The 27,835-nt window shown below is 38.6% G+C and overlaps 1 protein-coding gene across 1 annotated transcript in view; it reads right to left on the reverse strand.

Moving 5' to 3' along the window:
- The window catches only part of Tfap2d (transcription factor AP-2 delta), a 60,305-nt gene that overhangs the window by 15,960 nt on the left and 16,510 nt on the right, over window positions 1-27,835 (reverse strand). Inside the window, exons 5-6 of the mRNA XM_028868088.2 lie at window positions 13,249-13,390; window positions 9,746-9,859 (exon numbers count right to left, since the gene is read on the reverse strand). Of these exons, the coding sequence (XP_028723921.1) occupies window positions 9,746-9,859; window positions 13,249-13,390 (256 nt within the window). The remainder of the gene's footprint in view (window positions 1-9,745; window positions 9,860-13,248; window positions 13,391-27,835) is intronic.

Here is a 27,835-nt window from a genome sequence, read left to right on the forward strand (position 1 = left end):
TAACATATTTAACAATCATCCTCTTAATTTTAGTCATGGTTTTAAAAACTTTTTTTGCTAGATTTTCCAACTAACAATCTCTAGAGCATCATTCTACAGCTTAGCCACTGACTTCCTATTGACTCAACTCCAGAAAGTGGGGGTGTTGCCGGATTCACAGGTAAAGCTCCATGTTCCACTTTCCCCTAATGATTAATTAAGCCCTACCCAGGTTTCCACATTTTGGAGATTAGAAGGACACTAAGGAGTAAAGTGATATTTTCTAGAGATAGTGTGATTCTGTGTGTGAGTATGGGGAGGATTGCACATGTGTGTCATGGATAAGTGACATTTCGTGTTTTATATACAAATTTGCACTTGGAGTTGGAGATGTAGAGGGTGTAAATTAGTGGTAGAATTTTTGTGAGTGGCTCTGGGTTTGCTGTCCAGCACAGTAATCAATCAATCAATCAACCAACCAACCAACCAACCAACCAACCAACCAACCAACAATCTGATCATCAGATCAACCAGTTATTTACATGACATCATCTTCTTGATGACTGGGATTGATCCAGTTAAGTTTTGTTTTTTTTTGAAACAGGGTTTCTCTGTGTAACAGTCCTGCCTGTCCTGGAACTCACTTTGTAGACCAGGCTAGCCTTGAACTCAGAGAGATCTGCCTGCCTCTGCCTCTGAAGTGCTGGGATTAAAGGCGTGTGCCACCACCGCCCGGCGACCCGGATAAGTTCTAATGATATAACCCGTAACATTTTTTATTTAGTGATTTATTTTTTGAGACAGGTTTTACTACTTATCCCTGGTTGGCCTTGAACTCACAAAGCTCTTCCTGCCCCTGCCTCCCAAGTGTAGGGATTCAAAGCCAGCACCAGCAGGGACCTTAACATTTTGAAGATAAGTATATTGAAACATTGTAATCATCCGTTGTTGTGTTAAGTTTTTGATACTGAGTCTTAAATAGCCCAGGGTGGCTTCAGATTCACTATGTAACCAAAGCTGACCTTGAACTCTGGATTCTCCTGTTCCCACCTACTAAATTCTGGAATTCAGGCATGTGTCACCATGCTAGCCTCAACAGTTTCTTTTTCTTTTTCTTACTCATTTATTCATTTATTTATTTATTTTTCTTTTTTCAATTTTTTTATTAATTAATTAATTAATTAGAGACAGGGTCTCACTGTGTAGTCCTGGCTGTCCTGGAACTCACTCTGTAGACCAGGCTGGCCACTAGTTCAGAGATCCACCTGCCTCTGTCTGTCTCCTGATTTCTGGGATGAAAAGGTGTGGGCTATCACCTCCGGCATTTCTTTTATCATCTTGTACATTACATCACAACTGCAGTTTCCCCTCCCTCCCTCCACCCTTTCCAGTCCTACCTTCCCCCTCTCCTTTCCCCTCAGTTCTACTCCTCCTTTTCTCTTAAAAAAAAAAAAAAAAAAAAAAAAGAGCAGGCCTCCCAGGGATATCAACCGAAAAGGGCATAACAAGTTACAATAAGTCTAGGCACAAACCCTCTTATTAATGCTGGATGAGGCAACCCAGTAAGGCAGAAAAAGGTTCTCAAGAGCAGGCAAAAGAGTCAGAACAGAAGCTCAGCAGTTTCTAATAGTGAAGAATTGAGACTCAGAAACAAAAGAAAAGGTAGACCTTTGTGTGGTACAGAAGAATTCGAGACAATGTTACGGCTTTGCTAACAGTGGTTACAACCCATTTTATGGCAGACCCTGTCTACATTTATAAAGTATTCAGCATCAATTTTGAAGATCTAGCAAGAAACTGCTATATAATAACAGTTTGTCCAGATTTTCTGCAAACTTTATGTATTGATTAAGGATTTTTTTTTTTTTTTTTTTTTTTTTTTTTTTTTTTTTTGGTGTGTGTGTGAACTTGGCACAAATTAGAGTTATCTGGGAAGAACTTCAATTGAGAAAATGCCTCCACCAGATTGCCTGTAGGTAAGTCTGCAGGGCATTTTCTTGATTGATTGTTGATGTGGGAGGAAATAGCCTACTGTGGGTGGTGCTACTTGATAGGAGGTCCTGGGTGCTGTAAGAAAGCAGGCTGAAGAAGCCATGGAGAGTGAGTTGCAAACAGCATTACTCCACAGTCCCTGATAGTTCCTGCCTTTGGGTCCCTGCCTTGAGTTCTTGCCTTGGCTTCCCCTCATGGTAGACTGTAAGCTGTAAGCCAAATAAACCCTAAATTGATTTTGGCCTTGGTATGTTATCACAGCAACAGAAAAATGACTAAGACATTGTATAATTCTTGATTAAGCACTTACATTTAACTTATGCTCAAAGCGTTACCCATGCTTATTTAAGAAATATTAGAATCATCAGTGCTTAGCACAAATCTAGAGTGGACATCTATCAGAAAAACCAAAGCATGGTTTACATTCTGCCAGTCTGTGCTAGATAAATGTTACCATGCTGTTTCTACATTAGCCAAACTGCCCTTTGGAAATGCTTTATTTGTACCTGGATTTGTCTAAGCATCCCTGGGATCTCTTCTGAGTCCCTTTCTATCTTGAAAAGAATTTTGTCTGGTACCTAGAAATTCACATGTACCAAGCAAACACTGATTTAGCATATATTAAAAATAAAGCAAAAGTTACTTTACTGTTTTTTTCTGGAGACTGGGCCACAAAGTTGTGGCTACCAAACACAGATGGGTTTTTATAGTTTTGTTTTTTTTTTCAGGCTATAAAAAATTGCCGAAAATGATCAAGTCTGTTAGGCTACACACCAGAAGTATGAACCAAGAGGGGGAAAAAGCAATCATCATTTAGATAGAATGAAAATAATTTCATTTGTAAAATTTTAACTTTTTTTTTTTTTTTTTTGCCTATACTGGGCTTTGAACCCAAGACATTGCAAATGCCAAGAAAATAGTTTACTGTGAGCTCTACCTTCACCTCCAAATTTCTAGGTAGAAACTGTTTGAATGCACATTTCTGCCCCCTCCCCCTCCGCCAGCCATCTTTAGGTGTAGGAGAAGGCTGAAGTAAAGTGTGGGTTGTTACTACTACCGTGCTGTTACGTCATCTTGCATCACTCTTGACTGTTTGCTTCTCATGGATCTTTTGATTCCTAGCACTGCATGCAGGGGCTCCTTGTGTTGACCTCATTCCTGTGCTTTTGCTTCTGGGAGGCATGCAAGCCCCAAGACTGCAAGGGAAGACCAGCTTCACATTGCATCCTCCCCCTACTTACTCACTGAAGACCAAGACTGAAATATAGTCTGAGGCTCTGTGTGTGCCCTTCCCATTACGGTATCAGGTGATATCTGCTAGAAAAGCACATTCTTGCAATCATGGGAACAACAAGGGCAGTCTCTTGGGAATGGACCCCAGAAGACACCTGCAAAGGGTTCTGGGTCTTCTCTGCCAAATTTACATTTATTTAGAACAATGTAGACAAGGTATTTTTTATCTCCTGGAATTAACATTTAAACACAGGCTAGGGAGAGAAACACTTGCCCTGGGGAAAGAGTTAGGGGCTTACTTTTGCTAAAATTTGAGGTATATTTGTTTTTTTATAGTCTAAACAAGGAAATAAAAGAAAGGGGGAAACCAGATATCATACTTATTCTCTCCATACAGTGTCTTATCTTACAGTATCAAGTGCTTTTTAAATAGAATTTCATTAAGGTACATAATGAAGGTATTTGGGTCCCAGGTGGCTGGTGGTGGAGAACCACCCAAAGCTGCTCATTACAGTGGCTTTGGCAACACTCACAATGATTCCATGATTTCTTAAGCTGCCCCCCACTTCAACCACAAGCACACATAAAAAAATTACCTAGCCAGCTTATTTCATTTTGTGGATCTTACCCTAGAGATCCCGACTTAATTGGTTTGGGATGAGATCCAAAGGATCAGTATTTAAAAAACTATTCCCAAGCAACTTAAATGCAGCTGGGGAATTGGGCATATCTCCCCAGGGCTAAAGTACACTCTCTGCTGTATCTGCATCAGTGTCTCCAACATTTCCCCAAGAGCAACTGCAGAATTAGAGTTCCAGGGTAAGTTGGTAGGTAGAGTGAGCTATAAAACCTTTATGTGATCAAGTTTTATAAACATGGAGCTATGCAACACTTCAGCTCCGGAAAAGTCAGGGAGCCAATGATAGGTCATTTCGTATTGCAATAATTCAATACAGGTACAACAGTCTGATACCCTTCAACCAAAACAGTCAAGAAACACTTTCAAGGGCCTTCCTATGAGATGGGCACTCTAAAAACCCAGTTTGGAGAAGTATGTCTATAACTTCCCTGGTGGTCTATCAGGTTAGGAGATGAATGTCCCTCTGCCATTGTAAGGCCACACTTCTGTGACCATCTCAGCCTCTTAATTTCCTACTTCATTTTAAGAAAACGTAAATAATTTATTTAACATACATCAATTTTAAAAGGACATCATGACAGCTCTTATGTGATTAATAAACAAAAGCTTTGCCTGGTTTATCTTTAAACTTAGATTTTTGCTAGTAAAATTTCTTTTAATTGTAACACAAGTGCAGACCTCAGTCCTTACAGGCCGGTTTCTCTTTGCATTTGGATGGGGCCCTCATTTTAGGAGTTTAAGTTAAAATTAAATGTCAGTCTTATATAGAAGTTTATTTGGGAAACAGGATTTTTTTTTCTTCACAATTCAGACTGATGATTCCTTGTACTCTTTAAAAATAATTGCATGGTCTAGAAGAACATTTCCCCCACACAACTAATTAAATATTTCTTCTTTTCTGTACATATATGATTGAGTGCACATGACACAGCACATGTGTGGACATCAGAAGACAACTTTGTGAAGTCAATTCCCCTCCACCATGTGGGTCTTGCAATGGAACCCAGTTCTTTAGGCTTGGGGGCAAGTCCTCTTCCTCACTGAGCCCCTACGAAGGCCCAAGAACTCTTTGAAGAAGACTTGAGAATTTTGTCTCTTGTCTGCTAAAATTAGCTGCCTGCTTTATGATGTTTTGGTCTCAGATTGAAAATTTAATCAACATCTCCATTTCTCGTACTAAAGATGGGTAATTCTTTTGCAAGGGGAGTAGAGCAAACTATGTGTTCCTAGTCACTGTCCAATCCCAAGAAAGCAGGAAAACAGCAATAATAAAATGTGCACACTTAAGGCTCCCAGGATGGCAGTAAATATGCTCACAGTAGGAGTGGGACTGTTTCCTGGATATATTGACCGGGACAGAGCCCTTAGAACACCTCAGTGCTGTTGCCTGGGATGCCTGTCTTACACAGAACACCAAAGGAAATAGGGAGTGAATTACCAGGAGGAGGGGAAGCTGGGGACATGAGAGTTGGCTGCCTCTGCAGCCTGGAAACAGGATGAAACTGGCTGTGCGAAGCCCTCCAGGAGACAGATGTTAGAGGGAGAATGCTATCAACGGGAGGAAGACGTTTCTAATAGACTTGTTAGAAATACAAGAGCAGGCTGTCATTAGAGTTGTCAAACCTGCAATGGGTGACAGCTTGACAGCAAAGCCGGGGAAAAGATCTGAATGGTGAAGAAGAGTCAGAAAGACATGCAAGGGGCCTCCCAACACAGAGACCCAACCGGGAAACATGATCACCAGCAAGCACGTCTATATGTTTCTTAGTTCTGAAGAGTAACCGCAGTGGTGCGAACGTCCATTTCTGAAGACAGGAAGCTGTCAGTAGACATTTTGACTTATACTGGAGAATTAAGTAGGCCTATCACTTCCTTCCGTGGCCTGTGACCCTGGGGGGCGAACTCTTGCAAGACATAGCCAAGACCCAAGTGAAATATAATCATAATAACATTTGATATGGGTTAGATACAACACATAGAAAGATAAAAGCCTTTTTTTTTGCCTCATGTAATTACCAATACTGTGTCTATTCTTTTCTTCATATTTTTTTTGATTGGTTTCCTTTTTGAGACACTGTCTTGCTATATAGCCCTGGTACTCACTATATAGCCTAGGCTGACCTTGAACACATACCAGCCCTTCTGTTTCTGACTCTCAAGTACTGGAGTTATAGACATATAACTGGGATTATAGAGCCACCACATCCAGCTTTGTATGAAATAATATTGCTTTCCATGAATTTAGAACTTCCTGAAGAATGTACTGATCCTTTATCCTCACACTATTATCCATTGGCACAGTGAAACAAAAGAGACAACTAACATTTCGGTTTTCCAAGGTTGGTGCTGAGGAAGAATCTTCCTCATTTTTCTGACAGGCTGTCCTCTCTGAGTTGATCATTAATGGTGTTCTAACTTCTTATTTATATGAACACATGTGCTCCTGTGACCTCATATTCAAGGAGGTCATAAGAATATGAGACACAAAGAACAGAGACAGTGTTACAATTTCTTTGACCCCAAGTTCAGAAAATTAGGGCTGTGGTTTTGACTTGAGGGTGTGTGCCCTCTCCTGGAAGCCTTATCCCATCTTACACTAATTGACATCACCAGGTCTGGAGACACGGAGTCCATGGGAGTAGTCTGCAGATTTCAATCAAATCGCTTCCCTTTCCGGAAGATGTTGTGGTGTCTGCTGTGTTCTCTCTGACAATTCTCACTGCTGGTGGTACTTAGGAAGTGATAAATAATAAATAAATCTGCCTCCTGTCATTCTGATGGAAACAAGTGTCTCCGAAGGCTGTGAGTCCTAAGAGCGGTCACTGTTATTGTCACAGTTTTCCAGAGCACAATATGTCATCTGCCGTTAAAAACTAGAGATAGTTTCTGTACTTAACAGGGCCAGATCACTCCCCATCTTTGTCTAGATACATTCAGTCTGCCGAGAGCAAGCCAGAGCTCTCGAGATACCGAGTCGATAATCCAATAAGGTATCAATGCCCTGCTCTACGAAGACTTTGATTACACAAAATGGTAACGCAGGTGAATGTTCCCAATCACAGAATCCTCTATGCCTATCCAAGCATGCTCTTTCTTCGCTCCTTTCCTAGCCAGTACTCAGCAAAACTAGCAGAAAATCAGAGTTGGCAGATTGCCTGCGTTCACTGCAATGCAGGCTGCAGTGTTTTCCTCTTGAGCCTGTTTCCATCGCAGTTATTGCTCTCAGCAAAAAGCAACGAAAGAGACACACTTGTCTAATGCAGTTTTACCCAGACTATTAGCAGAATCATATATGAAGAACTTTTTAAAGATACTGCTATCCAAGACACACATCCACACCACCATTTTTACTGTCTCTTCTGAAAAGTGAACTCGTGGGCCAGAAAGATGGTTAAGCAGGTAAAGCGCCTGCTGCCAAGCCTGATTTCCATTCTGAGGAGTCAATGGTAGAAGGAGAGAACTGACTGCTGCAACCTGTCCTCTGACCTCTATGCACGCTGTAGCATGTGCACACACATGCATAATAAATAAAATACGACACACAAAACAATTTTTTTTTTTTCTTGAGACAGGGTTTCTCTGTGCAATTTTGGTGCCTGTCCTCAATCTCGCTCTGTAGACCAGGCTGGCCTCGAACTCACAGAGATCCGCCTGGCTCTGCCTCCCAAGTGCTAGGATCAAAGGCGTGCACCACCACCGCCTGGACTAAATATATAGTTCTATGTTTCAAATTCTGATTGAGAATCGATGTTTCTTCACAGTAAAATCCTTGTAAATTTGTAACTTTACAAACTTCTTCAGACCCTGATTTGAATTTACATAAAAAACTATTAACTTCTGAATCTAACATCTGTAAAAGTTCCAAATCCCTTTCATGTGTGCATAAACAAAATGATGAAGATAATTCTGAGGGTGTCAATTCCTTTTAAACTGCATCGTTGGTCGAAGCAAGCAATATACCATTTACTAAGTGTTAAATTTGTATTCCTTGTCTCATTACTACAGATAGTACAAAGGTTCTATAAGGACCCAAACAAAGGTTTGAAAGTTACCCCATGCAATTCAGTTCACCCCTACAGAGGCGTGGGTTTGAGAATGGCTGTCTTGATTCCAAAACCTTGTGCTCTGAAATATCTAGACATTTTATTTTCTCCTAGTTTTATTACACTTGTCCATACTACTTCCACTGAGAGGCAGATGAAATTCTGAGAAATGTATTCTATGTCAGGTGCAATTTTGAAAAATAAATCCTAAGTAGAATCTGGAAAGATATGTTTATTAAATCTTGAGTAGACTTGTGGCATATTAAGATAAAATACTGCATTTAAAAAATGCTCTGTTTTTGCAGGCAAAATTATTTAAGCCCCTATTATATAGATATTTGTGTATCATCTTCAAAGCCTTATAATCTTAAGAAGTTTTATTGTTTCTTTGTTTTGTCTTATTCCATTTTTATTTATTTATTTATTGTTATTATTATTATATGCCTGTTTGTGCTCTAATCAGTGAGAAAGGATGTGCATTTGAATAGGTAGAGAAGTGGGGAGGATCTGTAAGGAGTTTGGGGAGAGAAAACCATATTCAGGATATATTATAAGAAAAAAATCTATTTTCAATAAAAAAGGTAAAAGGAATAAAAAATATTTTTTTTAATGATTCACAGGTTGACTGCCCTGGGGTTTTCTTTTTAAAGTCTAATAAATTGTTCTCAGCCTTCAGAAAATAACTTAAGCAGGTATTGAAAACATTTTTAATACTAATGATTATTACTTTTTGTTTGTTCATTTTTGAAACAGTGTCTCTTTAGTAGCTCATTAATTTGAACTCTTAATACTTACTGCCTCAGCCTCCCAAGTACTAGGATTACATGCCCACCATTCCGGCTTGTGAATTAATCCTCCATTAACATTGCTTATATTTTTCATCAAATGATAACTCAAAGATGAAATATTTTGTATGAATGAGAAATATTGTATAGCATTATAATTCTAAAGTTTTGAAATGGAAAAAAATCCTAAGCAGTGACCATTTTCTTTCTCTTATTACATATAGAGAGTAAATTTACCAGAAAAAATACTCTATTTATTTCCAAAGTATCTCAGAAATTGAAACTTAAAATATGATTTTAATAATGCATTTAAGGATTTCGTGTTTAAGAACTAGCTATACTTTCTAAGTGTATACAAATTATTAATAGACTCCTAAAAATTCAGTCAATGATATTTAGTTAAGTTCAGTCACATCCATTCATTTAACACAATTTACCCTAACAACATTAAATAACTGTTTAAAAGATTTCAGAATCCTGGTCCAAAACTTCTTAGTATGCCTTGATCTATTAATATTCACTTTCATGAAGCCATAGTTTCTTGATAAATACAAAAAGATATTAAACATTCTGTTCTAAAATGCTTCAATTACTTTTTTTTTCTAATTCAGGCTGTTACTGCTGTGGCCTGAATATCTGTGTGTGTCTCTCTCTCCTCAAATTCATACATTGAAACTAAACCCCATTACGATACTAAGATGAGAAGCCCTGGGAGATAATTAAGTCATGGAAGATTGGATTCCCGTCCTTAAAAAGAGTCTCCTGGATGGTTGTTGGCCCTTTTCATCACACAGTACAGCTGTTAAAGGGTCTGAAGAGAGAGAGCCCTCACCAGATACTGAATCTGCCAACACCTCGCTTTCAGACTTCCAAGCCCCAGAATCTAAACTATACATTTATATAATCTGTATATCATCCAGTCTAAAGTATCTTGCTACAGCATTCCTAACAGTGAAGCAGTCTCTGTTTTAACAAACGCGTGTATCTCTAACCGGAACTGCAATAGCAGTACAGAAGCCCGTGGGTGTGGCTTAGGCACTTAGAATCTGAACACATGGGAAATCCCTTCTTACCTGAAATGGGTTAAGTGCCTCTGGATGTCCAGGTCTAGAATGGGTGTAGGTCTGGAGGAGCCCAAGGGTGATCTGTCTTGGCTCAGGAGGTCTTGAAATTCTTTACAAATTTGTCTACAACAAAAGCGCAAGACTGAAATGGAACCCCTGAAACGGACATTTAGTTTTGTGTGACATTATCTATCAAAATCTGTCCCCCCTTTAAAGGAGACCAGGAGGATGTTTCAGTCAGCAGTTTCTGAGGACCACGGGATGATCATAAAAACATTTCCAGCGAACAGCTGCTCCCAGCCACTGAATCCACGTTCATTCTTAAAGTGAATCCTTACACGTTAATCTCAGGATAGAAAAAAATGCATACAAGAGAACTATAATTAGTTATCATCTTTTAAAATAGTACAATTTGTCTTTTAGTACATCACATCTATAGACAAATTTAACCAAAGTTATAGGCTTACATTATTCAAAGCTATAAATTTAAGTCAACTTCTGAATAATTCTTTTCCTCAATATTGCAATAAAATGTACTTTTTGATCACATTCCTGCTTCAATGTTTGAAGTAGATGATCTCTTGCTCCAAAATAAGCCCACCAGTTTCAGCTGACACTTTGCAGAGAATTTTTTTGCTGCTCTTCTTGTCTTACATAACTAGGAATTTTAGCCTTTTCTTAATCAGAAAAGTTTCTGTGTATCATGACTAACAGTTAAGCCCTTGCAATGCATAAATCCAAATGGCATAGTTGTAAAGAAATGTAACATTTAAGAAAATACTATTTTAAAATCTTTTTTTTTTCTGTGTTGTGTGTGAGTGCATTTGAGTATGGGAGTATGGGTGTGCACATGCCATGGTACATGGGTTGAGGTCAGAGACAACCCCCAATGTCAAATTTCACCTTCCACTTTTTACAAAAGTATCTCTGTTGTTTTGCCCGACACCCAGCAGACCAGCTGGCCCATGATTCTCCTGGTATTATCCTGTCTCTGTCTCCTATCTCACTACAGGAGCCTGGGACTACAGGCTTCTGGCTTTATGTGACTTCTGGGAATTTAAATTCAAGTCCTGATGCTTGTGGGACAAGCGACTTTTATCCACTGAGCCATCATCCCAGGCCAGAAAATATGCTTTTAAAAATATCTGATACAGTGAATTAACATAGCAGCTATAGAATGAAGTTAATAAGTATGAAGGAATTTCTTGGAAAGCATTCTTCATGTATGGCAAGAACACCTGATATTCAAGGGATGGTACAGTTGTTTTACTTTTATGTCTGTTTTCACAGGAGTTTGATTGTTGTCATGAGCAAGCACCGAAAGGTCAAATCACCTCAAATGAATGTGAAGGCAGTAAGAGCCCTGCTCTGAAACAATTTGTTCCACCAACAAATATTTATACAAAAGTGCTAAGAGGGCAGGCTAGGTGTCCCAGCAGGTAAAGTTGCTTGCCACTGAGACCAAGAATTCAGTTTTATTTTCTGGATCCACACGGAGGAGAATGAGAACCAGCTCCCTGCAGGTGTCTTCCCACGTCCACTTGCATGCCCTAGCATGCACATGCACACACGCACGCACACACTAAAGTAAAGACAACAAAAATTCTAAAGTACAGTTTGCTTCTGGAGAAGTTCTAGTGCGGTTTCTTGTCCTTGGATGGCTAAATTTTATTGACGCTGGCAAGGAGTCACTTGTGACCTTTTTCTATGGAGAGTGAGACTGTAAATTTTTGCCAAGTGTATTGCTGAGAATTTGCTTTCTGCAGTTTTATGGAACCCCTCTCTCTGAAGTGAAACTGGGTAGGTTTGAGGATGCTAGTTGGGTTTGAATAGTTGATCACAACTCTCCTTATTTATTTGATGGTATTTTGTGGTGCTACCATTTCCAGGGTTCTATGTTACAAAAGAGTGAAGCATTGTTACATTCGTTTTAGATTTCTAGCTAAAAACATAAATATAGCCTCATACCTAAATTTTTTTTGACAAATGATATAAATTCTTGAGCAGTAGTCCATCATTACAGTCTTTTTTTCTCTCACAAAGATTAGACTGACTTCATATCAAGTCTTTTCTCTCAGATTGAAATAAATTTTAAGCAACTAAACACTGATGATTATTTGGATCATTGAATAAATCAATTTACAGTTTTACAAGCCAACCTCATTCTTACCCAAACAACACTGCAAGTTATAATCAATTGGTGAATAAATAAGGAAAACGAAAGCTTGGAGAGCTTGAGCTCTTGGCAGGTGATTCAGCACAGGACACCACGCTCTAGCAGAATCAGCATCAGGGCTCCCAGGTGGATCTTTTAGTCTTGTCCCTTAACTTGCTGACCTAGGACAGCTCATGTACTTAAATACGAATTACAATCCTGCAGGATTGGGTGGTAATTGTCACCCTCTCCATAGGACAGTCACAGAATTATCATTCTGACTACTTTCATTCTTATTTAAATTTTCGTTTCTGAAGCTGAGATATGAAAGACTCCTTTGTCTCAAAACAAAATGTCAAATTATGAATTATGTAACAAAGATGATCTTCAGTGACTCACAACATTCTAACTTTATCACTTACGTCATTGTCCTTAAGGAGGTAAAAATTTTAGCTGATTTCTCGATTTAAAGTTTGGTATGTCTACTGATGATTGCTATTAAAGTAACGGCATTCAGTTAAGATCACTAGCTCTTCTGACTTTGCTTAACATACATCAAATGTGAAGCACATTTATTTGTAAGTTAGTGATGAGACTTTCCTGTTCTTTCTGTCAACCAAATAAACAAGAATAATGTCTGGTTCAAAATGTGTCTAGTTTCTATCTTTCTGCCTAAACAATTATCTAAATTGCCAAAATATTTGGTTAATTACCAAATACTAGAAACACAGAGGGTTTAGGAGGTTACCTGCACTTAACCAATGCTATTTTTCTGCAACTGTGTATTTTATAAAATATACTTAAATACAATGAAATCTATTATTTATCAAAGTAGCAAAGATTCATATAGATCAATCTGCACATGAAAACCAGTGATTGGATATCTCACCAAGAGAATATTGTAGTTCATGTATATTTAAAACTTTTATTATATCTTACACGAACACACACACACACTTTCTCCCTCTGTGTGTGTGTATTTGTGCACACACATGCCATGACACACAAGTGGAAGCCAGATGGTAACTTGTAGGAGTCTGTTCTTTCTTTCTTTCCATAACGGGAGACTTTGGGATTGAACTTAGGTTTGTCAGCCTGGGCGGTGAGTACCTTTAGCTGTTGAGCCATATAGTCGGCCTAATTTCTGCATATTCTAGTGAGAATTTCCTTAATAGTCCCATGTCTAATCATGTGACCCTTGATGCCTTGGTACAAATGGTAGAGAGTTCTGATCTATTTAGATGCTGGAGTGTGAGCCCCTGTTTTTAGAGAACTTGTGACTTCTAAACTGTCTTCAATCAAAGAAAACAGGAAAACTGGGGATGAAAGTCCAGAGAGGCATCTCCACTGCACTTACTTGGTCGCTAGGATCATCTTTTTTCGAGCTGTCTGTTCTTTCTGTTCCATATGTTGTCTGGCGAGATGTTCTCCTACTGCCTTGGCTGGAAACTCTGTTTCACATGTGTAGCCAAAATCCCGAGCCAAGTGCAAAGCCTCACCTGTTGGCAGAAAGCACAGGTCAGTGTCTCACCGATATCCTACCTTAGAACAGCAATGCTGTGGATTTTTCCCAACTCTCACACATGGCTGTGTTCAGATGCATCATTTTGTTTCTATCCAATTTGAGCAACACACACACACACACACACACACACACACACACACAAAATGGGAGGGAATGTCATCTGTGAGGAAACTGATGGAAACAAAGGAACAGAGAACTTTGTAGGCAAAACTGTGGAAAACTGAGAAGAAAGAGAATAAACCCGGTGACTAGGGAGTTTTGAATCTTTCCTTTGAATGTCTCTTGACATTGCAGAAGAATGACTTCCAAGATTCTTCTCGACAACAGCACCAAGGGAAAAGCTTCTTGGATATAACTTTTTGTTGCTGCTCAGCACAATGTCTATAATCTATAGGGGAGCCATTGTGATGGCTTTTCCATGACACCAATCAAAACATCCAGCAATGGGCTCAAAAGACTTTAAAAATTGTTACACTTGGCAAAATGAAATAGCTATATCAATTCACACTACAATGTTAGAGACAGTTTATTATGTGTATAGTACTATCAATGTCAGGCCTTCCAGAAGCCTCTGAAACATTATAGTGTTTTAGACAGTGTAAAACACAGCAAAATCATAAACAGGTTCTGTCTGTCCACAAAATCTTGAGTGCAAGTAAAATTTTAAGAAGTGGAGTAAGAATATCTTACCAAGAAAGTAGTATTTACTGGAGGAGAATAGTCTGGGGTGTAATGGCCAGTGTTTTTAAAAATCAGTTAAGCAAAAATCTTACCTGACAGGTAAGCTTTATTTAAAAATCCAACTCTCAGAGTGAGAATCGTTTAGTGGTAAACTGCTTGCCTACCATGCACAAGGTATGAGGTTTGATCTTCAGCAACAAACCTGCCCATGTGAGCAAGTGCATGCCCACACACAAACATAAAATCAAACTTTACAACATATGGACTAAGGGCCAACTTTATTCAAGGCAATCTTATTATTATTATTTTTTTATGTGCATTAGTATTTGGCCTGCATGTATATCTGTGTGATGTATTGGATTCCCTAGGACTGGAGTTAAGAGACAGTTGTGAACTGCCATGTGGGTGCTGAGAATTGAGCCTGGGTCCTCTGGAAGAATAACCAGTGCTCTTAACCACTGAGTCATTTTTCCAGCCCATGTTCAAGGCAGTCTTAATCAGGTGTAATAGGAAAGACAAAGTGGGGATGTAGTTCAGTTGATAGAATTCATCCCTAGTGGGTATGTGGCCCTGGGTTTGATTGCCAGCTCAGGACAAAACCAAACAGCTACAGAGAAAGTTTGGGGCCAGCAGGGCTACATGAGACCCTGTCTAAAAACCAGGGATGGGGAGGGTGGCAAGATGACACAGTGGATAAAATTCTTGCCACATAAACCCTGAGATCAATCCCTGGAGCCAACATAAAGGTGGAAGGAGAAACAGATTTTACAAGATTGTCCTCTGACCTCTATCTAGCATTTATTCACACATGTGTGTGCACACATGCATACACACACACACACACAGACACACACACACACACACACGCACATTGAGACAGTCATGGCAACACTAGCAACCATAACAATAAGAAGGAATTGAATACTACAATAGCAGTTTATGATTTTCATTGCATCGTTATAAGTACTATATATAGCCTATCCATGTGCATTGGTGTTATAGGGATAGGAGATGCGATATTACAAATACCAAATGATTATTAAACTGTTTTACAGAGTTTCAGAGAAGGTGATAATCGTGGGGCAGGGGTGACCCAATAGCCATGTAGTTAATCAAACTTTTCCATGGAGAAGTGAAAAAAAAAAAAATCAGGCTTAATGACAATATCATGTGACCCTTGTTTAATAACTGTCCAGTGTAACACTCTAAGCAGTTACAGACTTGAACTTGCTGTGTGCACCAGTGCGATACACCTTTACCCTCTTTTATTTGCTTTGTGTCTACTGGCTAAATATGAACTGGGGAAACACCCGGGAAGCGGCTGAGCAGTTGAGCGTGCACACTGCTCTCACAGAGGATGCAAGTGTGCTTCCCAGAGCCCACATGGGGTGGGTTCACAACTGCCTATAACTCCAGCTCTAGGAGATCCTAGACCTTCTTCTGGTCTCCTCAGACACCTGTACTCATATGCCCATCCCTACACATAGACACACACAATTAAAGCTAAAATAATAAAAAGAAGTTTTGTTGTTGTTGTTGTTTGGAGGGTTCCTTTTAGTCTATTTCAGAAAAGAACAACCTGCTGTATCTGGAAAATGTAGTTGGGAACCTACTTGGAATTTTCAAAGTGAGCAATTATCAATCAATGTAAAAAAAGGAAGCTTCATTGATGCAAGTATATTTACATTTTGTTTATTATTGATAGAAGCTAATATTACCAGTGATTTTTTTTTGTTTTGTTTTTCGAGACAGGGTTTCTTTGTGTAGCTTTGCGCCTTTCCTGGAACTCACTTGGTAGACCAAGCTGGCCTCGAACTCACAGAGATCTGCCTGCCTCTGCCTCCCGAGTGCTGGGATTAAAGGCATGCGCCACCACCGCCCGGCCAGTGATTTTTTTTTTTGTCTAATCATGCATATTGCAAACATTTCTATCTGAAAGATGTAGTTGGGAACCTGCTTGGAATTTTCAAAGTGGGCAAATATCAATCAATGTAAAAAAAGGAAGCTTTGTTGATATAAGTATATTTACATTTTATTTATTATTGATAGATGCTAAGATTACCAGTGATTTTCTCATCTAATCATGCATATTGCAGACATTTTTCTCCTTCTCACAATATGAGATTACCTATTCTCGGATTTGCAAAGAGCCTAACTCAATGGAGGGAAAAGGCCTCAATGAAACAAGCCTATTAGCACAGACATCACTTTGTGAATTAGCTGACTAAGGCATGCCCCCCACACCACCAACATTCAATGGAAAGATCAAGTTTCCCTCCATTTAAAACAGACATGCTATGACTAAATATAAAGGATCTCTGTATACTCACGATTTGATGGGGGCCTTTGTTTTGAGTAATGCTACAATGAACAAGCAGCATTTAAAAAGTACTGCTTATTGCCGGGCAGTGGTGGCACATGCCTTTAATCTCAACACTCAGAAGGCAGAGCCAGGAGGATCTCTGTGAGTTCAAGGCCAGCCTGATCTACAGAGCAAGATCCAGGACAGGCACCAAAACTACACAGAGAAACTCTGTCTCGAAAAACAAAAAGAAAAAAAAAATTATTATTAACAGTTTATCACCCTAACTGATTCAGGAAGAAGATATATGCATATTTTGAAGAAATGAAATAAAGATTCTTTTAAAGGACATAGCATGCCACTCAGAGTGCTCACTTTTACTAGAAAGATGACAAAAATGAACCATTTGTGAAATTTCACACTTGAAGATAAAAAGTTGGACCCATCAAATAATGAATGCTATTGCACCTGACCAGAGGATACACTTGCAGTTCTTAAGAAAGAAGTAAAGGTCATTTCAAACCGGCACAACGACAGTGTGGACCATGCTACCTTCCAGCTTTATATAGCAAGCCAAGCTGCATATATCAGAGTAGCTGCACAATCCATCATTCACACCCATCCAGCTATTTAAGCAACATTTTAGCAGAGACTATTACATAGATTAGTGGTTCTCAATCTTCCTAATGCAGAAACCCTTCAATACAGTTCCTTGTGTTGTGGTGACCCCACAACCATAAAATTATTTTCATTGCTGCTTCATAACTATAATTTTGCTACTGTTATGAGTCATAATATAAATATCTGTGTTTTCTGATGGTCTCAGGCAACTCTTGCGAAAAGGTTGTTCGCCCCCAAAGAGGTCATGACCCACAAGTTGAGAATCACTAACATGGATTAAACAGTACAAACTGGAGGGTGGCATTGGGCCCCTTGAGTTTGTGCTAACGCCTGGTTCTTGACGGTTTGTCCTCTTTTAATCGAAGATCTCACCGTGTGGTAGTTTTAAAAACAGTTTGAGGAGAACAGCTGCTATTTACATTTGCATTGACAGCCAGATCCTTCCTTCTCTTAGTTCTGTTTACTGCTTTCTGTGGCTTGCAGTGTAACATTGCTACAGGATGTACAGTGATGCTACATCAAAGAAGTGGCATGTGAAGACATTCTGATATGTAGTTAAAAAGTGGGTATCACGGCACAAGAGCTCTGTGTGTGAAAGTCTAAAAATGAATGGATAATGGATCTGTCAATTAAAACACACAGTATTTTAAAACAATGAAACATACAATGTGGAGTTCTTTAGAGCAGATGCTTTAGTGTCAACAGGCTTAAGAAAAGAAAATTTTAGGGTCAGAAAAGTGTATGGATAGGCCTCTATGAGTTTTGATTGGTTTGTGCAAAAGAAGATATGTGAGTTTCTCTGACTCTGAGCAATACGCAGTTACCTGTGGTGGAAAGAGCCTCCTAGGAAGGGTCAAGGACATTTCCCCTCCCTGTCTCATACATGGCCACCGACACCTTCCTTCTCTAAAGGATGAGATGCTGTAGTTCTGAGCGGGTTTAAACGTTCTGTTTATTTCAATTTATTGTGCCACTTGGGCATCTACCTTTTAAGCACAAGCATCAACATCCTAATTTTGAAAACTAGATTCATTTTATTTCATATTAAGAATGTCTCAATTGAGACGTCCACACTGATGAGATCAATGCCTGCAAAGTCTTTAGGCTGTGTGTGCCAACTGATAACCCATCCCCATCTGTAAAATGGGAGGCCACAGAGAGATGATTTAGTGTTTTAGGTGACGGCTTAGCAAATGATGCTCTTAAAAAGCAGAGACAAATGGATCCCAAAACATGGGATGAACTCCAGCATACAACTTGCTTGTCAGATATCTGGGGATTCAGTTTTGCATACACCAAAGCAAAAGTAAAATTCTGGGAGAAAATATTAGAAAAACATTAAAGTGCAAAGTTAATGGCAAAGTGTTTTCTGATGAAAAGCCAGTTGACTGTTGTACTGAGATTTGGGTTTCAAAAGGAAGAGATCAGGATTTATTATTTTTAAAGATTTTTTTCACTCATTTGTATGTGTGTGTGACTTTGTGAATGTATGCCGCGTGTTTATGGGTGACAGAAGGCCAAGAGGCATGCGATTTCCTGCAGCTGGAGTTTCAGGCAGCTTAGAGATGTTTGATGTGGGTGCTGGGAACTGAGCTCTTGTCTTCTGGAAAAGGAGCATGTTCTCTTAATTGCACATCCATCTCTCCAGAGCCCGGATTTACTTTTACACTAGAAATAAATACACCTGAGTTTTCCAACTTGTGTATTGCTGTAAGGGATTTTTCTTTAAAATAATTGTATTTTAGGAAAAATGTACTTTCTATAACTAAATTTTCAACACCAGTTTGTGGGAAATGACAATTTAACTATGTAATTCCTTAAATAACCCTTACCCATTTCACTGTAAAAATATTACCACAAAATTAGATTTAACCTACTATTGTAGCATCTAATAAAGACAATGACTCATATATTTTAAATACTACTCACGTAGCTATGATTTCAATTTTATTTTCATGTATGGGGAAAGAGCAGGCTATTTCAAAGAGTACCTATTAGCATTGACAAGTTTTAAAAATAGATATTACATTAATAAACTCCTCTCTCTTTCCCTCCCCTGCAGTATTGGAGATTCAACCTAAGACCTTGGACACTCCAGGAAAGTATTCTAACACTGAGCCATCTATCTTTTCCGTCCCTAGGCCTTTCCACTTTTCCTTTTTTGAGATAGGGTCTCACTAATTTGCTCAAGCTGTCCTTGAATTCATTCTGTAGCCAAGACAAGTCCTAAACTTGTAATCCTCCTGCCTCAGTCTCTTGAGTAGCTGTGATCATGGGTTTGCACTGCAAGGGCTGGAGATAAATTTTCTTATAATATGAAATTATAATTAATCCTAGAGCTGAAGCACAAAGATAACATTTCTGCTATGTGTTCAAGCTTAGGGATGCAGTCTACAGCACCAGCTCATTGCATCTTTGACCTAGCTACATGTCTCATAATCTGCCAGTTTCCCTAAGTAAATGTTTATTTTAAAATATGCACATTGTATTTCCCAAAGCAATAGTTGTGTACTTCCTTCAATTGCCCTGCAATCATCAGAATACCTGATCTGTGACAACCAGTCACTCAAATATTTTATTGGTTAATCTTAACTGTCTTGTGAGGCACTCCAACAAATACAGCACAAAAACCAAACAAAGAAACTTGCTAGAAAGACTAACTTTATACTGCAAACTCATGTAAACAAGAGCCTATCATTATGTCAGTGGAGCTGTTTAAGAAAACAAGCTACAGTTAAAGACATAATTTTTGAACCCTTGTTATACTTCTAGCTCATGTTTTTGTTAAAAAAAAAATTCATTGGATTTCACCAATATCAGTTAATCTCTCGTATTAGGGCATGAGCTTTTTTCAAAAGCTCCTAAAGTCGTTCTATTCAGCTGTGGTTGAACATCTCTCCCCTAAGAGGAGGAGAAAGCATTATGCACATGGACTACACATAATCCACCCCCCCCCAAGGATTCTGTGGGTTACATCAGGGAAGGCAAGAGCCACTGAGTTACTGGTAAGTTGTGTGAGTTCTGTCTAGCTGTATGTTCTTACAAGACTGACATATTTCGCTGATATAATTTCTAGAAACAAGAAAGGAGAAATGTAATAAGAACAAAAATAGCATGATTAAGGAAACAAAGACATTGTTCTACTCAAAAAGTACACTCAAATTGAGGAATGTAGTGAGATGTAGCTTGTTTTTCAAGTTAGTAGGGAAATGATGGATTATCAATAAAAGGTGTTAGGACAACTGGGTGGCCATCTGGAAAGGAAGAAAGTTGGATCTATACCATATATCCAACAATAAAACAAATTCCAGATGGATCAAAGATTGAAGTATAAAATGTTAAACCACAAAGTAATTGAAAAACTTGGGTGATTCTTTTGTGATTTTGAAACTGAAGGGCCCCTTTTAAGGTACTAAAATCAAAACTGAAATTTCAAAAACTACATGAGAAATATGATATCCATCAACAGGCAAGCCAAATGCCTGAAAATGTTGAGAAGAAAGGAATAAGAGAGAATAATGAGATAGGAGTTATAATTAAAGAACATTATAAACATATATATCTGAAATTATGAGACAATAAGTTTTAATGAAAAATCTAAACAAGCAAAAAATCCCTGAAACAGTAAACAAATGAAATCTTGGGGGTAAGGAGGTTTGCAATGATCAGCTTTGTTATAACTTAAAAATGCCAAAAAGTTACTCTATAAACACAAAGTCAGTGTATAGAAAGTAAAGCCGATAAAAGTCTAAGTATGGGTTGAATCTAGATTTTAAGAGAGATTTTCTCCAATCCATCAACTTAGCAAACATAAAAAACCCTAGAGCAAATCAATTATGTAAAAGCGCAGTTAGGCTCTGCCATGCAAATGTCTCGCTCACACTGTGATAAAACTATATATTTATAACAGTGACTGAGAACAATCTGCCTATAGTCTATCAAAACTGCAAATACACTATCCTTTGAGTCTGAAACATTGGTCCTAAGAATTTACCATAGATGATCTTGGCTGTCTGTATAAATATATCTATAAACAGGAGGTTATTCATTGTAGCACTATTTAAATGGCCAAAAGCTGAAAATTCTTTAGAGATATTAAGTAGAAGACTCATTCAGTTACAATGTGTGTGTGTGTGTGTGTGTGTGTGTGTGTGTGTATTCCTCAATAATACATAAGTACAACTGGCTTAATCTGTATACTGTCACTTGTATGTTAAAACAATTAATGAAAAAAATGCCATGGATTTGAAAGGGAGCAAGAAGGAGTATGTGTGTGGGTTTGGAGGGATTGAAGGGGAGGAGGAAATGATGCAAATATATTATAAACTCAAAATAATAAAAGAAACAAATAAAAATAAATTATAATATGTTTACTCAATGTAATGTCATCAGTGTTTAAAAGAACCAACAACTCTGGCCAGGTGGTGGTGGTGGTGGTGGTGGTGGTGGTGGTGGTGGTGGTGCACGCCTTTAATCCCAGCACTCGGGAGGCAGAGCCAGGCAGATCTCTGTGAGTTTGAGGCCAGCCTGGTCTACAGAGCGAGATCTAGGACAGGCACCAAAGCCACACAGAGAAACCCTGTCTCAAAAGAAAAAGAAAAAAGAAAAAAGAACCAACAACTCATACATATTACAAGAATGAGCATTAAGACAAACTACAAAATCATCAAGTACAAAATCTTCTCATAGAATACTGTAATTTCTTCTAAAAATGAAATTAAACACATATATACATATATCCTTGGGATGAAGCAGAAGGACAAGCTGTGTTGCCTTTCTTCTGTGAAGGTAACCAGCTGTCTTGGAAACAGAGTGTATATTCCTTCATAACGTTTTTATCATCATATCATTTTCATGTGTTGTCTTTTAAAAAATATATTCATAAAGGAGCAAAATCATTCTCTACCCTGTTCTTAGAAAGATTTCATTCTGAACTCAAGAATTTTTTTGTATATTAAACAAAGGTAATTTTAAGACTTTGTTATTTTTATATAATTTATGATTTGATTAAAGGCCTATGAATTCCAAGAAATGTTAAAGAATAGAAAAAATCTGAAATTAAATCTTTGAACAGCATATCAGCTGAGCCACAGTCTCTGAAAAGCAAAATTTTAAAGAGTAAAGAAAGAAACTAGAAATCAGTGTAAAGATGTGTATTCTTCAGTAAACCTGGCTAATTACAAGAGAGAGCAATGACCAATGGGCCAAAGACTAAGGCTAACAGCCTCACACATACACTGGCATTCTCTTTGAGTAGGAAGAGGAGTACACGGACCCCTGGAGCACGTTTTGAAGCAGAGACGAAATTGTGTAGCATCCTGTTTTTTCTGCCTCTGTAAACAAGTACCTTCCCTTCCTACAAAATGGATAAGATGGTAAAATGAAGAGGAGTAAGAAAGAGAAACCAGAGGAATAGCAAGGAAGAAGACAGTTTAAGATGATAATCTATCTCTAAGTGGTACCCCTGTGTCCATGGTATCCTACAGGACAGACAGGTTCGCTGAGACCAATTACAGACTCCTGATAAAAAAAAAAGTCCTGAGATATTACATAATGATATTTAATTGTTACTTAATTGCCAGTTATCAAAGCAGAATCTCCTTCTTAGGAACTCTTTTGTGCTAAAAGGAAATTTATCTGTAATTCTCATTGGCCTGAAAAAAAAAAAAAGCCAGAAGAGGCCTTAGAATGAGTGACTACCATAAGTTCTGTTATAATTAGATATATTGAGGTCAATTCCACCATTAGCTTTGAAATGCAAAACTATGCCCCCAAAGACATGGCAATTTCGGACTCCCTATGTGCAAAAGGGAAAACTCGGGTCCCCCACTTGCTGTTCTTCCTGGTGGTTGTATAACTAAAGGGAACGCCAGTCAGAACTATCACAGCCTCACGTGGTTTTAGAATTCGGGCGACCACTTTCATCTCAGGATATGACTAATGAGGGATGTGCTGTCTGAAAGGCCTGTAAAGGAGGGTGATGACCCATTTAGACATACACACATGCCATGATCATTCCAGGCTAGCCTTTTAGTCTTGTTTATCAAAATAAGCCCCTGTTACTCATGCCTGTGTGAAGGCAACTCCTAAACTCCCTTGATACATGATCAGGATTGAGCGTGAACAGAGCAAATGGTATTGTTAATACACAAGAATAATAAAGATTCTAAGGGTCTTTGGTCTGATTTGATTTCCTTTCCTAAAGTCACAAGGAGTGGACAATAGTTCTTTCTAAGGTAAAAAATAAATCATAAACTACAACACTTAGAAACTCCACTTGTGAGCTCTCTTCCCTAGGGGAAAGCATTTTCTGAGGTGTCAGTTACGCTTCCTGTATTATCGGAAATGCAGTCGGATGGGCTCAGGATCAGAGACACAGTAGACCAAATATTGATGACAAGATAACTTCTATTAGGTTGGCGCAATGCCTTGCTGGTACAAGGATTGCTGTGCAAGAGGAAAGGCCTGACTGGATATCCAGCATGAAAATAAAGTCACTTTGCGGGTATCCCTGCTCTCCTATGGCAAGGTGGGAAGTGGGGACAGGAGAATATCTGGGAGTTCCTCAACCAGGACTCAAAACACACACACACACACACACACACACACACACACACACACACACACACACACACACACACTTTTCCACTTATTTTAAAGATGAGAGTCTACTGTGTTTTGAGTGGAAGGGCTTTGTAAACTTTGTCAGTAACTTTTTAATAATGCTACTGATTACTACAAATTAAAATGACTTTGGGGAATTAAGTGACAGAAGACTTAGACAGATTTTACAACCTTATAGTTGGTCATGGGTATAAGAGAGATGGAAATGCCTGCTTAGAGTTCACAGGGATAGCAGGGGCACTATGCAAGCTAGAAACAGCCTGCAGCCTTGATTCTTTCATTCAAGTTAAGAATCAAGTTTGTGGCTGCTCACCACGAAACAAAAACAAATCAAAATGGAAAACAGACTTAGAGTTTGCAAAGCCTAAGAACCAGACTCTTCTCCCTGTGGTCTCCAACTGCATAATCCTATACAGAACCATTAATCTTCTCGATTTAGTTTTCTTGTTTGAGAATAGTGATTACTAAGACATACTGAGCACTGCCTTTGGGCTGCTTATCATGCTCAGGGGTTTGCCCATATTGTGCTGAATTCTCATCCCAACCTCATGAATAAGATGTTGTTCCATAGATAAGGACACTCATAGTCACTGAAGTGCCTCCCTGTAGTCAGTGATAGGTAGACATGAGTTCAAAGAGACTATTCATCCCCAGAAGCTACATTCTTAACTCTTTCTGCGGCTTAGATGAAAGAAAACTAGAGTGTAATAATCAACCCACTTTAAGGTGCTTCTGTGCCACCAAGTATTTAATTGATGTTAATGTCATTAATTATACAAAAGCCATATAATACGGTGTTGTGTATATAAGGTGTTAGATTATCAAAACATTATCCTTTTGAGAATATGTTTTTAGTAAAAAAAATTATTTCATTTAAATTTTTTTACTTTCTGAGGGAGGGTGATTGCATGTGCCACAGTATACCTCTGCAAGTCAGGTCATGAGTCTTGGTGGCGGGCATCTCTACCTGCTGAGCCATGTTCCCAACCCTTGGTCACTCTGCTCTTTTCTTCATATATCGTTAAGTTACTGCAGACAAGTCTCTGCTCAGGGAGAGAGAGAGACAACATTTTGTAGCACAGCTTGAGCTCACCCTACACTCACGTTCGACCAAGTGATGGATTTTCATGTAGTTAGTAGCAGAAGGGGTATGATGATGGGTTCCAGTCCCTTACTTTCTTCGGACTGTATGAAAAAGATTATTGGGACCTAGAGACACGTGCAATTACAGACAACAAAGAACTCTGGGTTCTTGGTTCCTGGTGAGACTGTAATAGAAATAAAGACTACTGATGAGGAATGTGTCTGACTGTGGCCAGGAAAAAGCAAGCTGCCATTGTGTTAAGTTGCTGAAGAAAGGAGGGGGGAACATCAGGTGTAACAACTAGCCTTCCCCTAGTTATCGTTGATACTATGACCTTTGTGATACTATGACCTTTGTTTATAAATGAGGAAAATGGAGCAGAGACAGGCTAATCAACCATTCCAAGTTCAATACCAGTTTTAAAAATGATATTGTGCTTACAAGGTCAAGGAGCGAGCCCTAAGGATGAACAGATTTGGCAGGTGGCACACTAGTTCCCATGAGGTAGGCAACATAGCATGGTCTGGAAATTTACAAATTTGAAGCTGAAGAAGACAGCAATGGTAATAGGTGGTTCCAACTAACAGAGACTGAGGGGAAGTTGTATACAGTCTTTGGAAATTAAACATTTCTTTTGCTGTTGCTCCACACTGTTGAGATAAGTAGCTAAGTGGCAGATTAGAAAGATGAGGAGGAGGAGGAGGAAGAGGGAAAGGTAAATATGAGAACTTGGCCTCTCTCAAAACTGCTAGTCTAGGCGTTTATACCGAACAACTTAAACGAGTGGCATTTTGGGACCCTGGCGGTTTCCCGACAAAGCTACCCGAGGTTCCCAAAAGCAACAAGACTGATCCATAAAGCATTCCGCTCTGGTGAACAGAACTTCCTCCCACTCTAAATGCAAATGACTGCAGGAAACTGCAGGTAAGAAAAAGGTGATGGACAGCAGCGACTAAATCACTGACGCCTTCTATACTTTTGAACAACTAACTCTGCGGAGGCTGTTCTAGGGTGAGCTGCAGGGGCCAGAGCTTTTAAAGTCAACAACCCATAACTAATAAACAGAGCAAAAATGTGAAAATGACAACAGAACTACCTTGGCTGAGTGCTTTGAAGGTTTTCTAGAGAAAGAAGACTGAAATTATTTTCAGTGTCTCTTTAGGAAACTAAACCCACTAGATTAAGTAACTTTAGACCATTATGTAATCTACAGGCTGACATCTCTCTTTTGCTCTAGATACTGAAATGGATAAAAGAAAATTTCTAGCAGTATGAATAAGAAGGAGAAATGAAGACAACAACCTCAAGGAATGTTAGAAGATGTGCTTAATCCTTAGTTGTGTATTTAAATCTACTTAGATAGAAATGGATGGGTGAAATGGGAACAAGATCTTGTCTCTTTTGTGGTTAAATATTATATCAAACTATGAGGGATAGATTACTGACCCTCACTCATGTACTAGGTCACATAGGTGTTTGAAAAACTACTAATTTCATCTTGGTTGTTGGTTATGAGAGTTTCAAGCATTATCTTTTTTTGTTAGTTTGGTTGGTTGGTTTTTGGTTTTTCGAGACAGGGTTTCTCTGTGTAGCTTTGCGCCTTTCCTGGAACTCACTTTGTAGAGCAGGCTGGCTTCGAACTCACAGAGATCCGCCTGCCTCTGCCTCCAGAGTGCTGAGTTTAAAGGCGTGCGCCACCACTGCCTGGCCTCAAGCATTATCTTAAGAGATATTTAAAGAACCCAAGTGGTTAGTTCCTGGTCATTAAGATTCGTGCACGGATAATGTAGAAAATTCAGGAGATAAAGGAAAGAAGTGAATAAACAATGGTGAAGAAACAGCATAATCTTTTCCACAAGATTGTAGGTTGAAAAGAAAGCTGAGGGGGGTGGGGGGCAGGGGGTGCTGAAGAGATGGATCAACAGTTAAGAGTACTGGCTGCTCTTCCAGAGAACTCAGGCTTGATTCTTAGCACTCACAACTCTCTGTAACTCCAGTCCCGGAGGATCCAATGCCTTTTTAAAATCTCACCAGGTACCAAACACACACATGGTACATAAATATACACTCAGGAAAGACAGCTATACACAGTAATTAAAAATAAATAAATCTTAAAATTAAAAAAGAAAGCTAGTAGGCAATTTTTAGATAATTAAGAAAATAGCTTTAGAATTTCTGGGAGGGGCATGAATTACTCATAGTCTACCAATTATATGCATCTCAAATCTCTGGTATTACATCTACTTGTTTTCCCCTTTAAAAATACAATAATTAAAAAAAATATTTTTACTTAAAATGAGCAGGAAGCTATCTCCTTTTTAGTCAATAATTAGTCACATTCTTGCAACCTTGCTCTGCCCTCACCAGTACATATATGCGGATAATAAATAAGATGTCTCTATCACAGATCAGTTCCCAGGAGCAACAAACACAAAGTAAGATTCAGGACATAGTACAGGCCAATTATCCTTTACCCACAATGCTCAGGCCCACAGTGTTTTGTATTTCAGAAGTTCCTTTTCAGATTTTAAAATACTTGCACAAAATTACTACTTGAATATCTCCAATATGAAATTCTAAACACAAAATAATTCAAAATGCCAAACTTTTAAGTATCGCGTTAGAATTCAAAAAGTCTGGAATTTGGGTCACTTTGGAGTTCAGACTTATGGTTGGCAATGACTAACCTCTAAGAGTAACTTTGATTAAATTTAAATGTTTGCTGCCATAGGTCTTATTGTTGTGGTTGTTGTTGCTGCTTCTGTTGGGGAAGGGAGCAAAGATAACTGTTATGAAGCTGGGCTTACTGATGGGTACCTATAATCCTATTGCTCAGAAGGTTGAGGCAGGAAGATTGATGTGAGTTTTGGATTAATCTTTCCAATACAGTGAGACCTTGTCTTAAAATACCAAGCCAAACCAAAACCAAAACAACAACAACAAATCAAACAAAAACAGACAACTATTGATAACAGAATTAACAAAGCTATTTTTTTTTTCAAGACAAACGTTGAGAATATGGTCAAAATATTTTCCTCTCAGGTTTTTTTTTTTTTTTTTTTTTTTTTTTTTGTGAAGGCCTACAAAGGTTTCCCAGTGAGATCTGA

Source organism: Peromyscus leucopus, chromosome 16_21 (assembly GCF_004664715.2).
Source record: "Peromyscus leucopus breed LL Stock chromosome 16_21, UCI_PerLeu_2.1, whole genome shotgun sequence".
NCBI lineage: Eukaryota > Metazoa > Chordata > Mammalia > Rodentia > Cricetidae > Peromyscus > Peromyscus leucopus.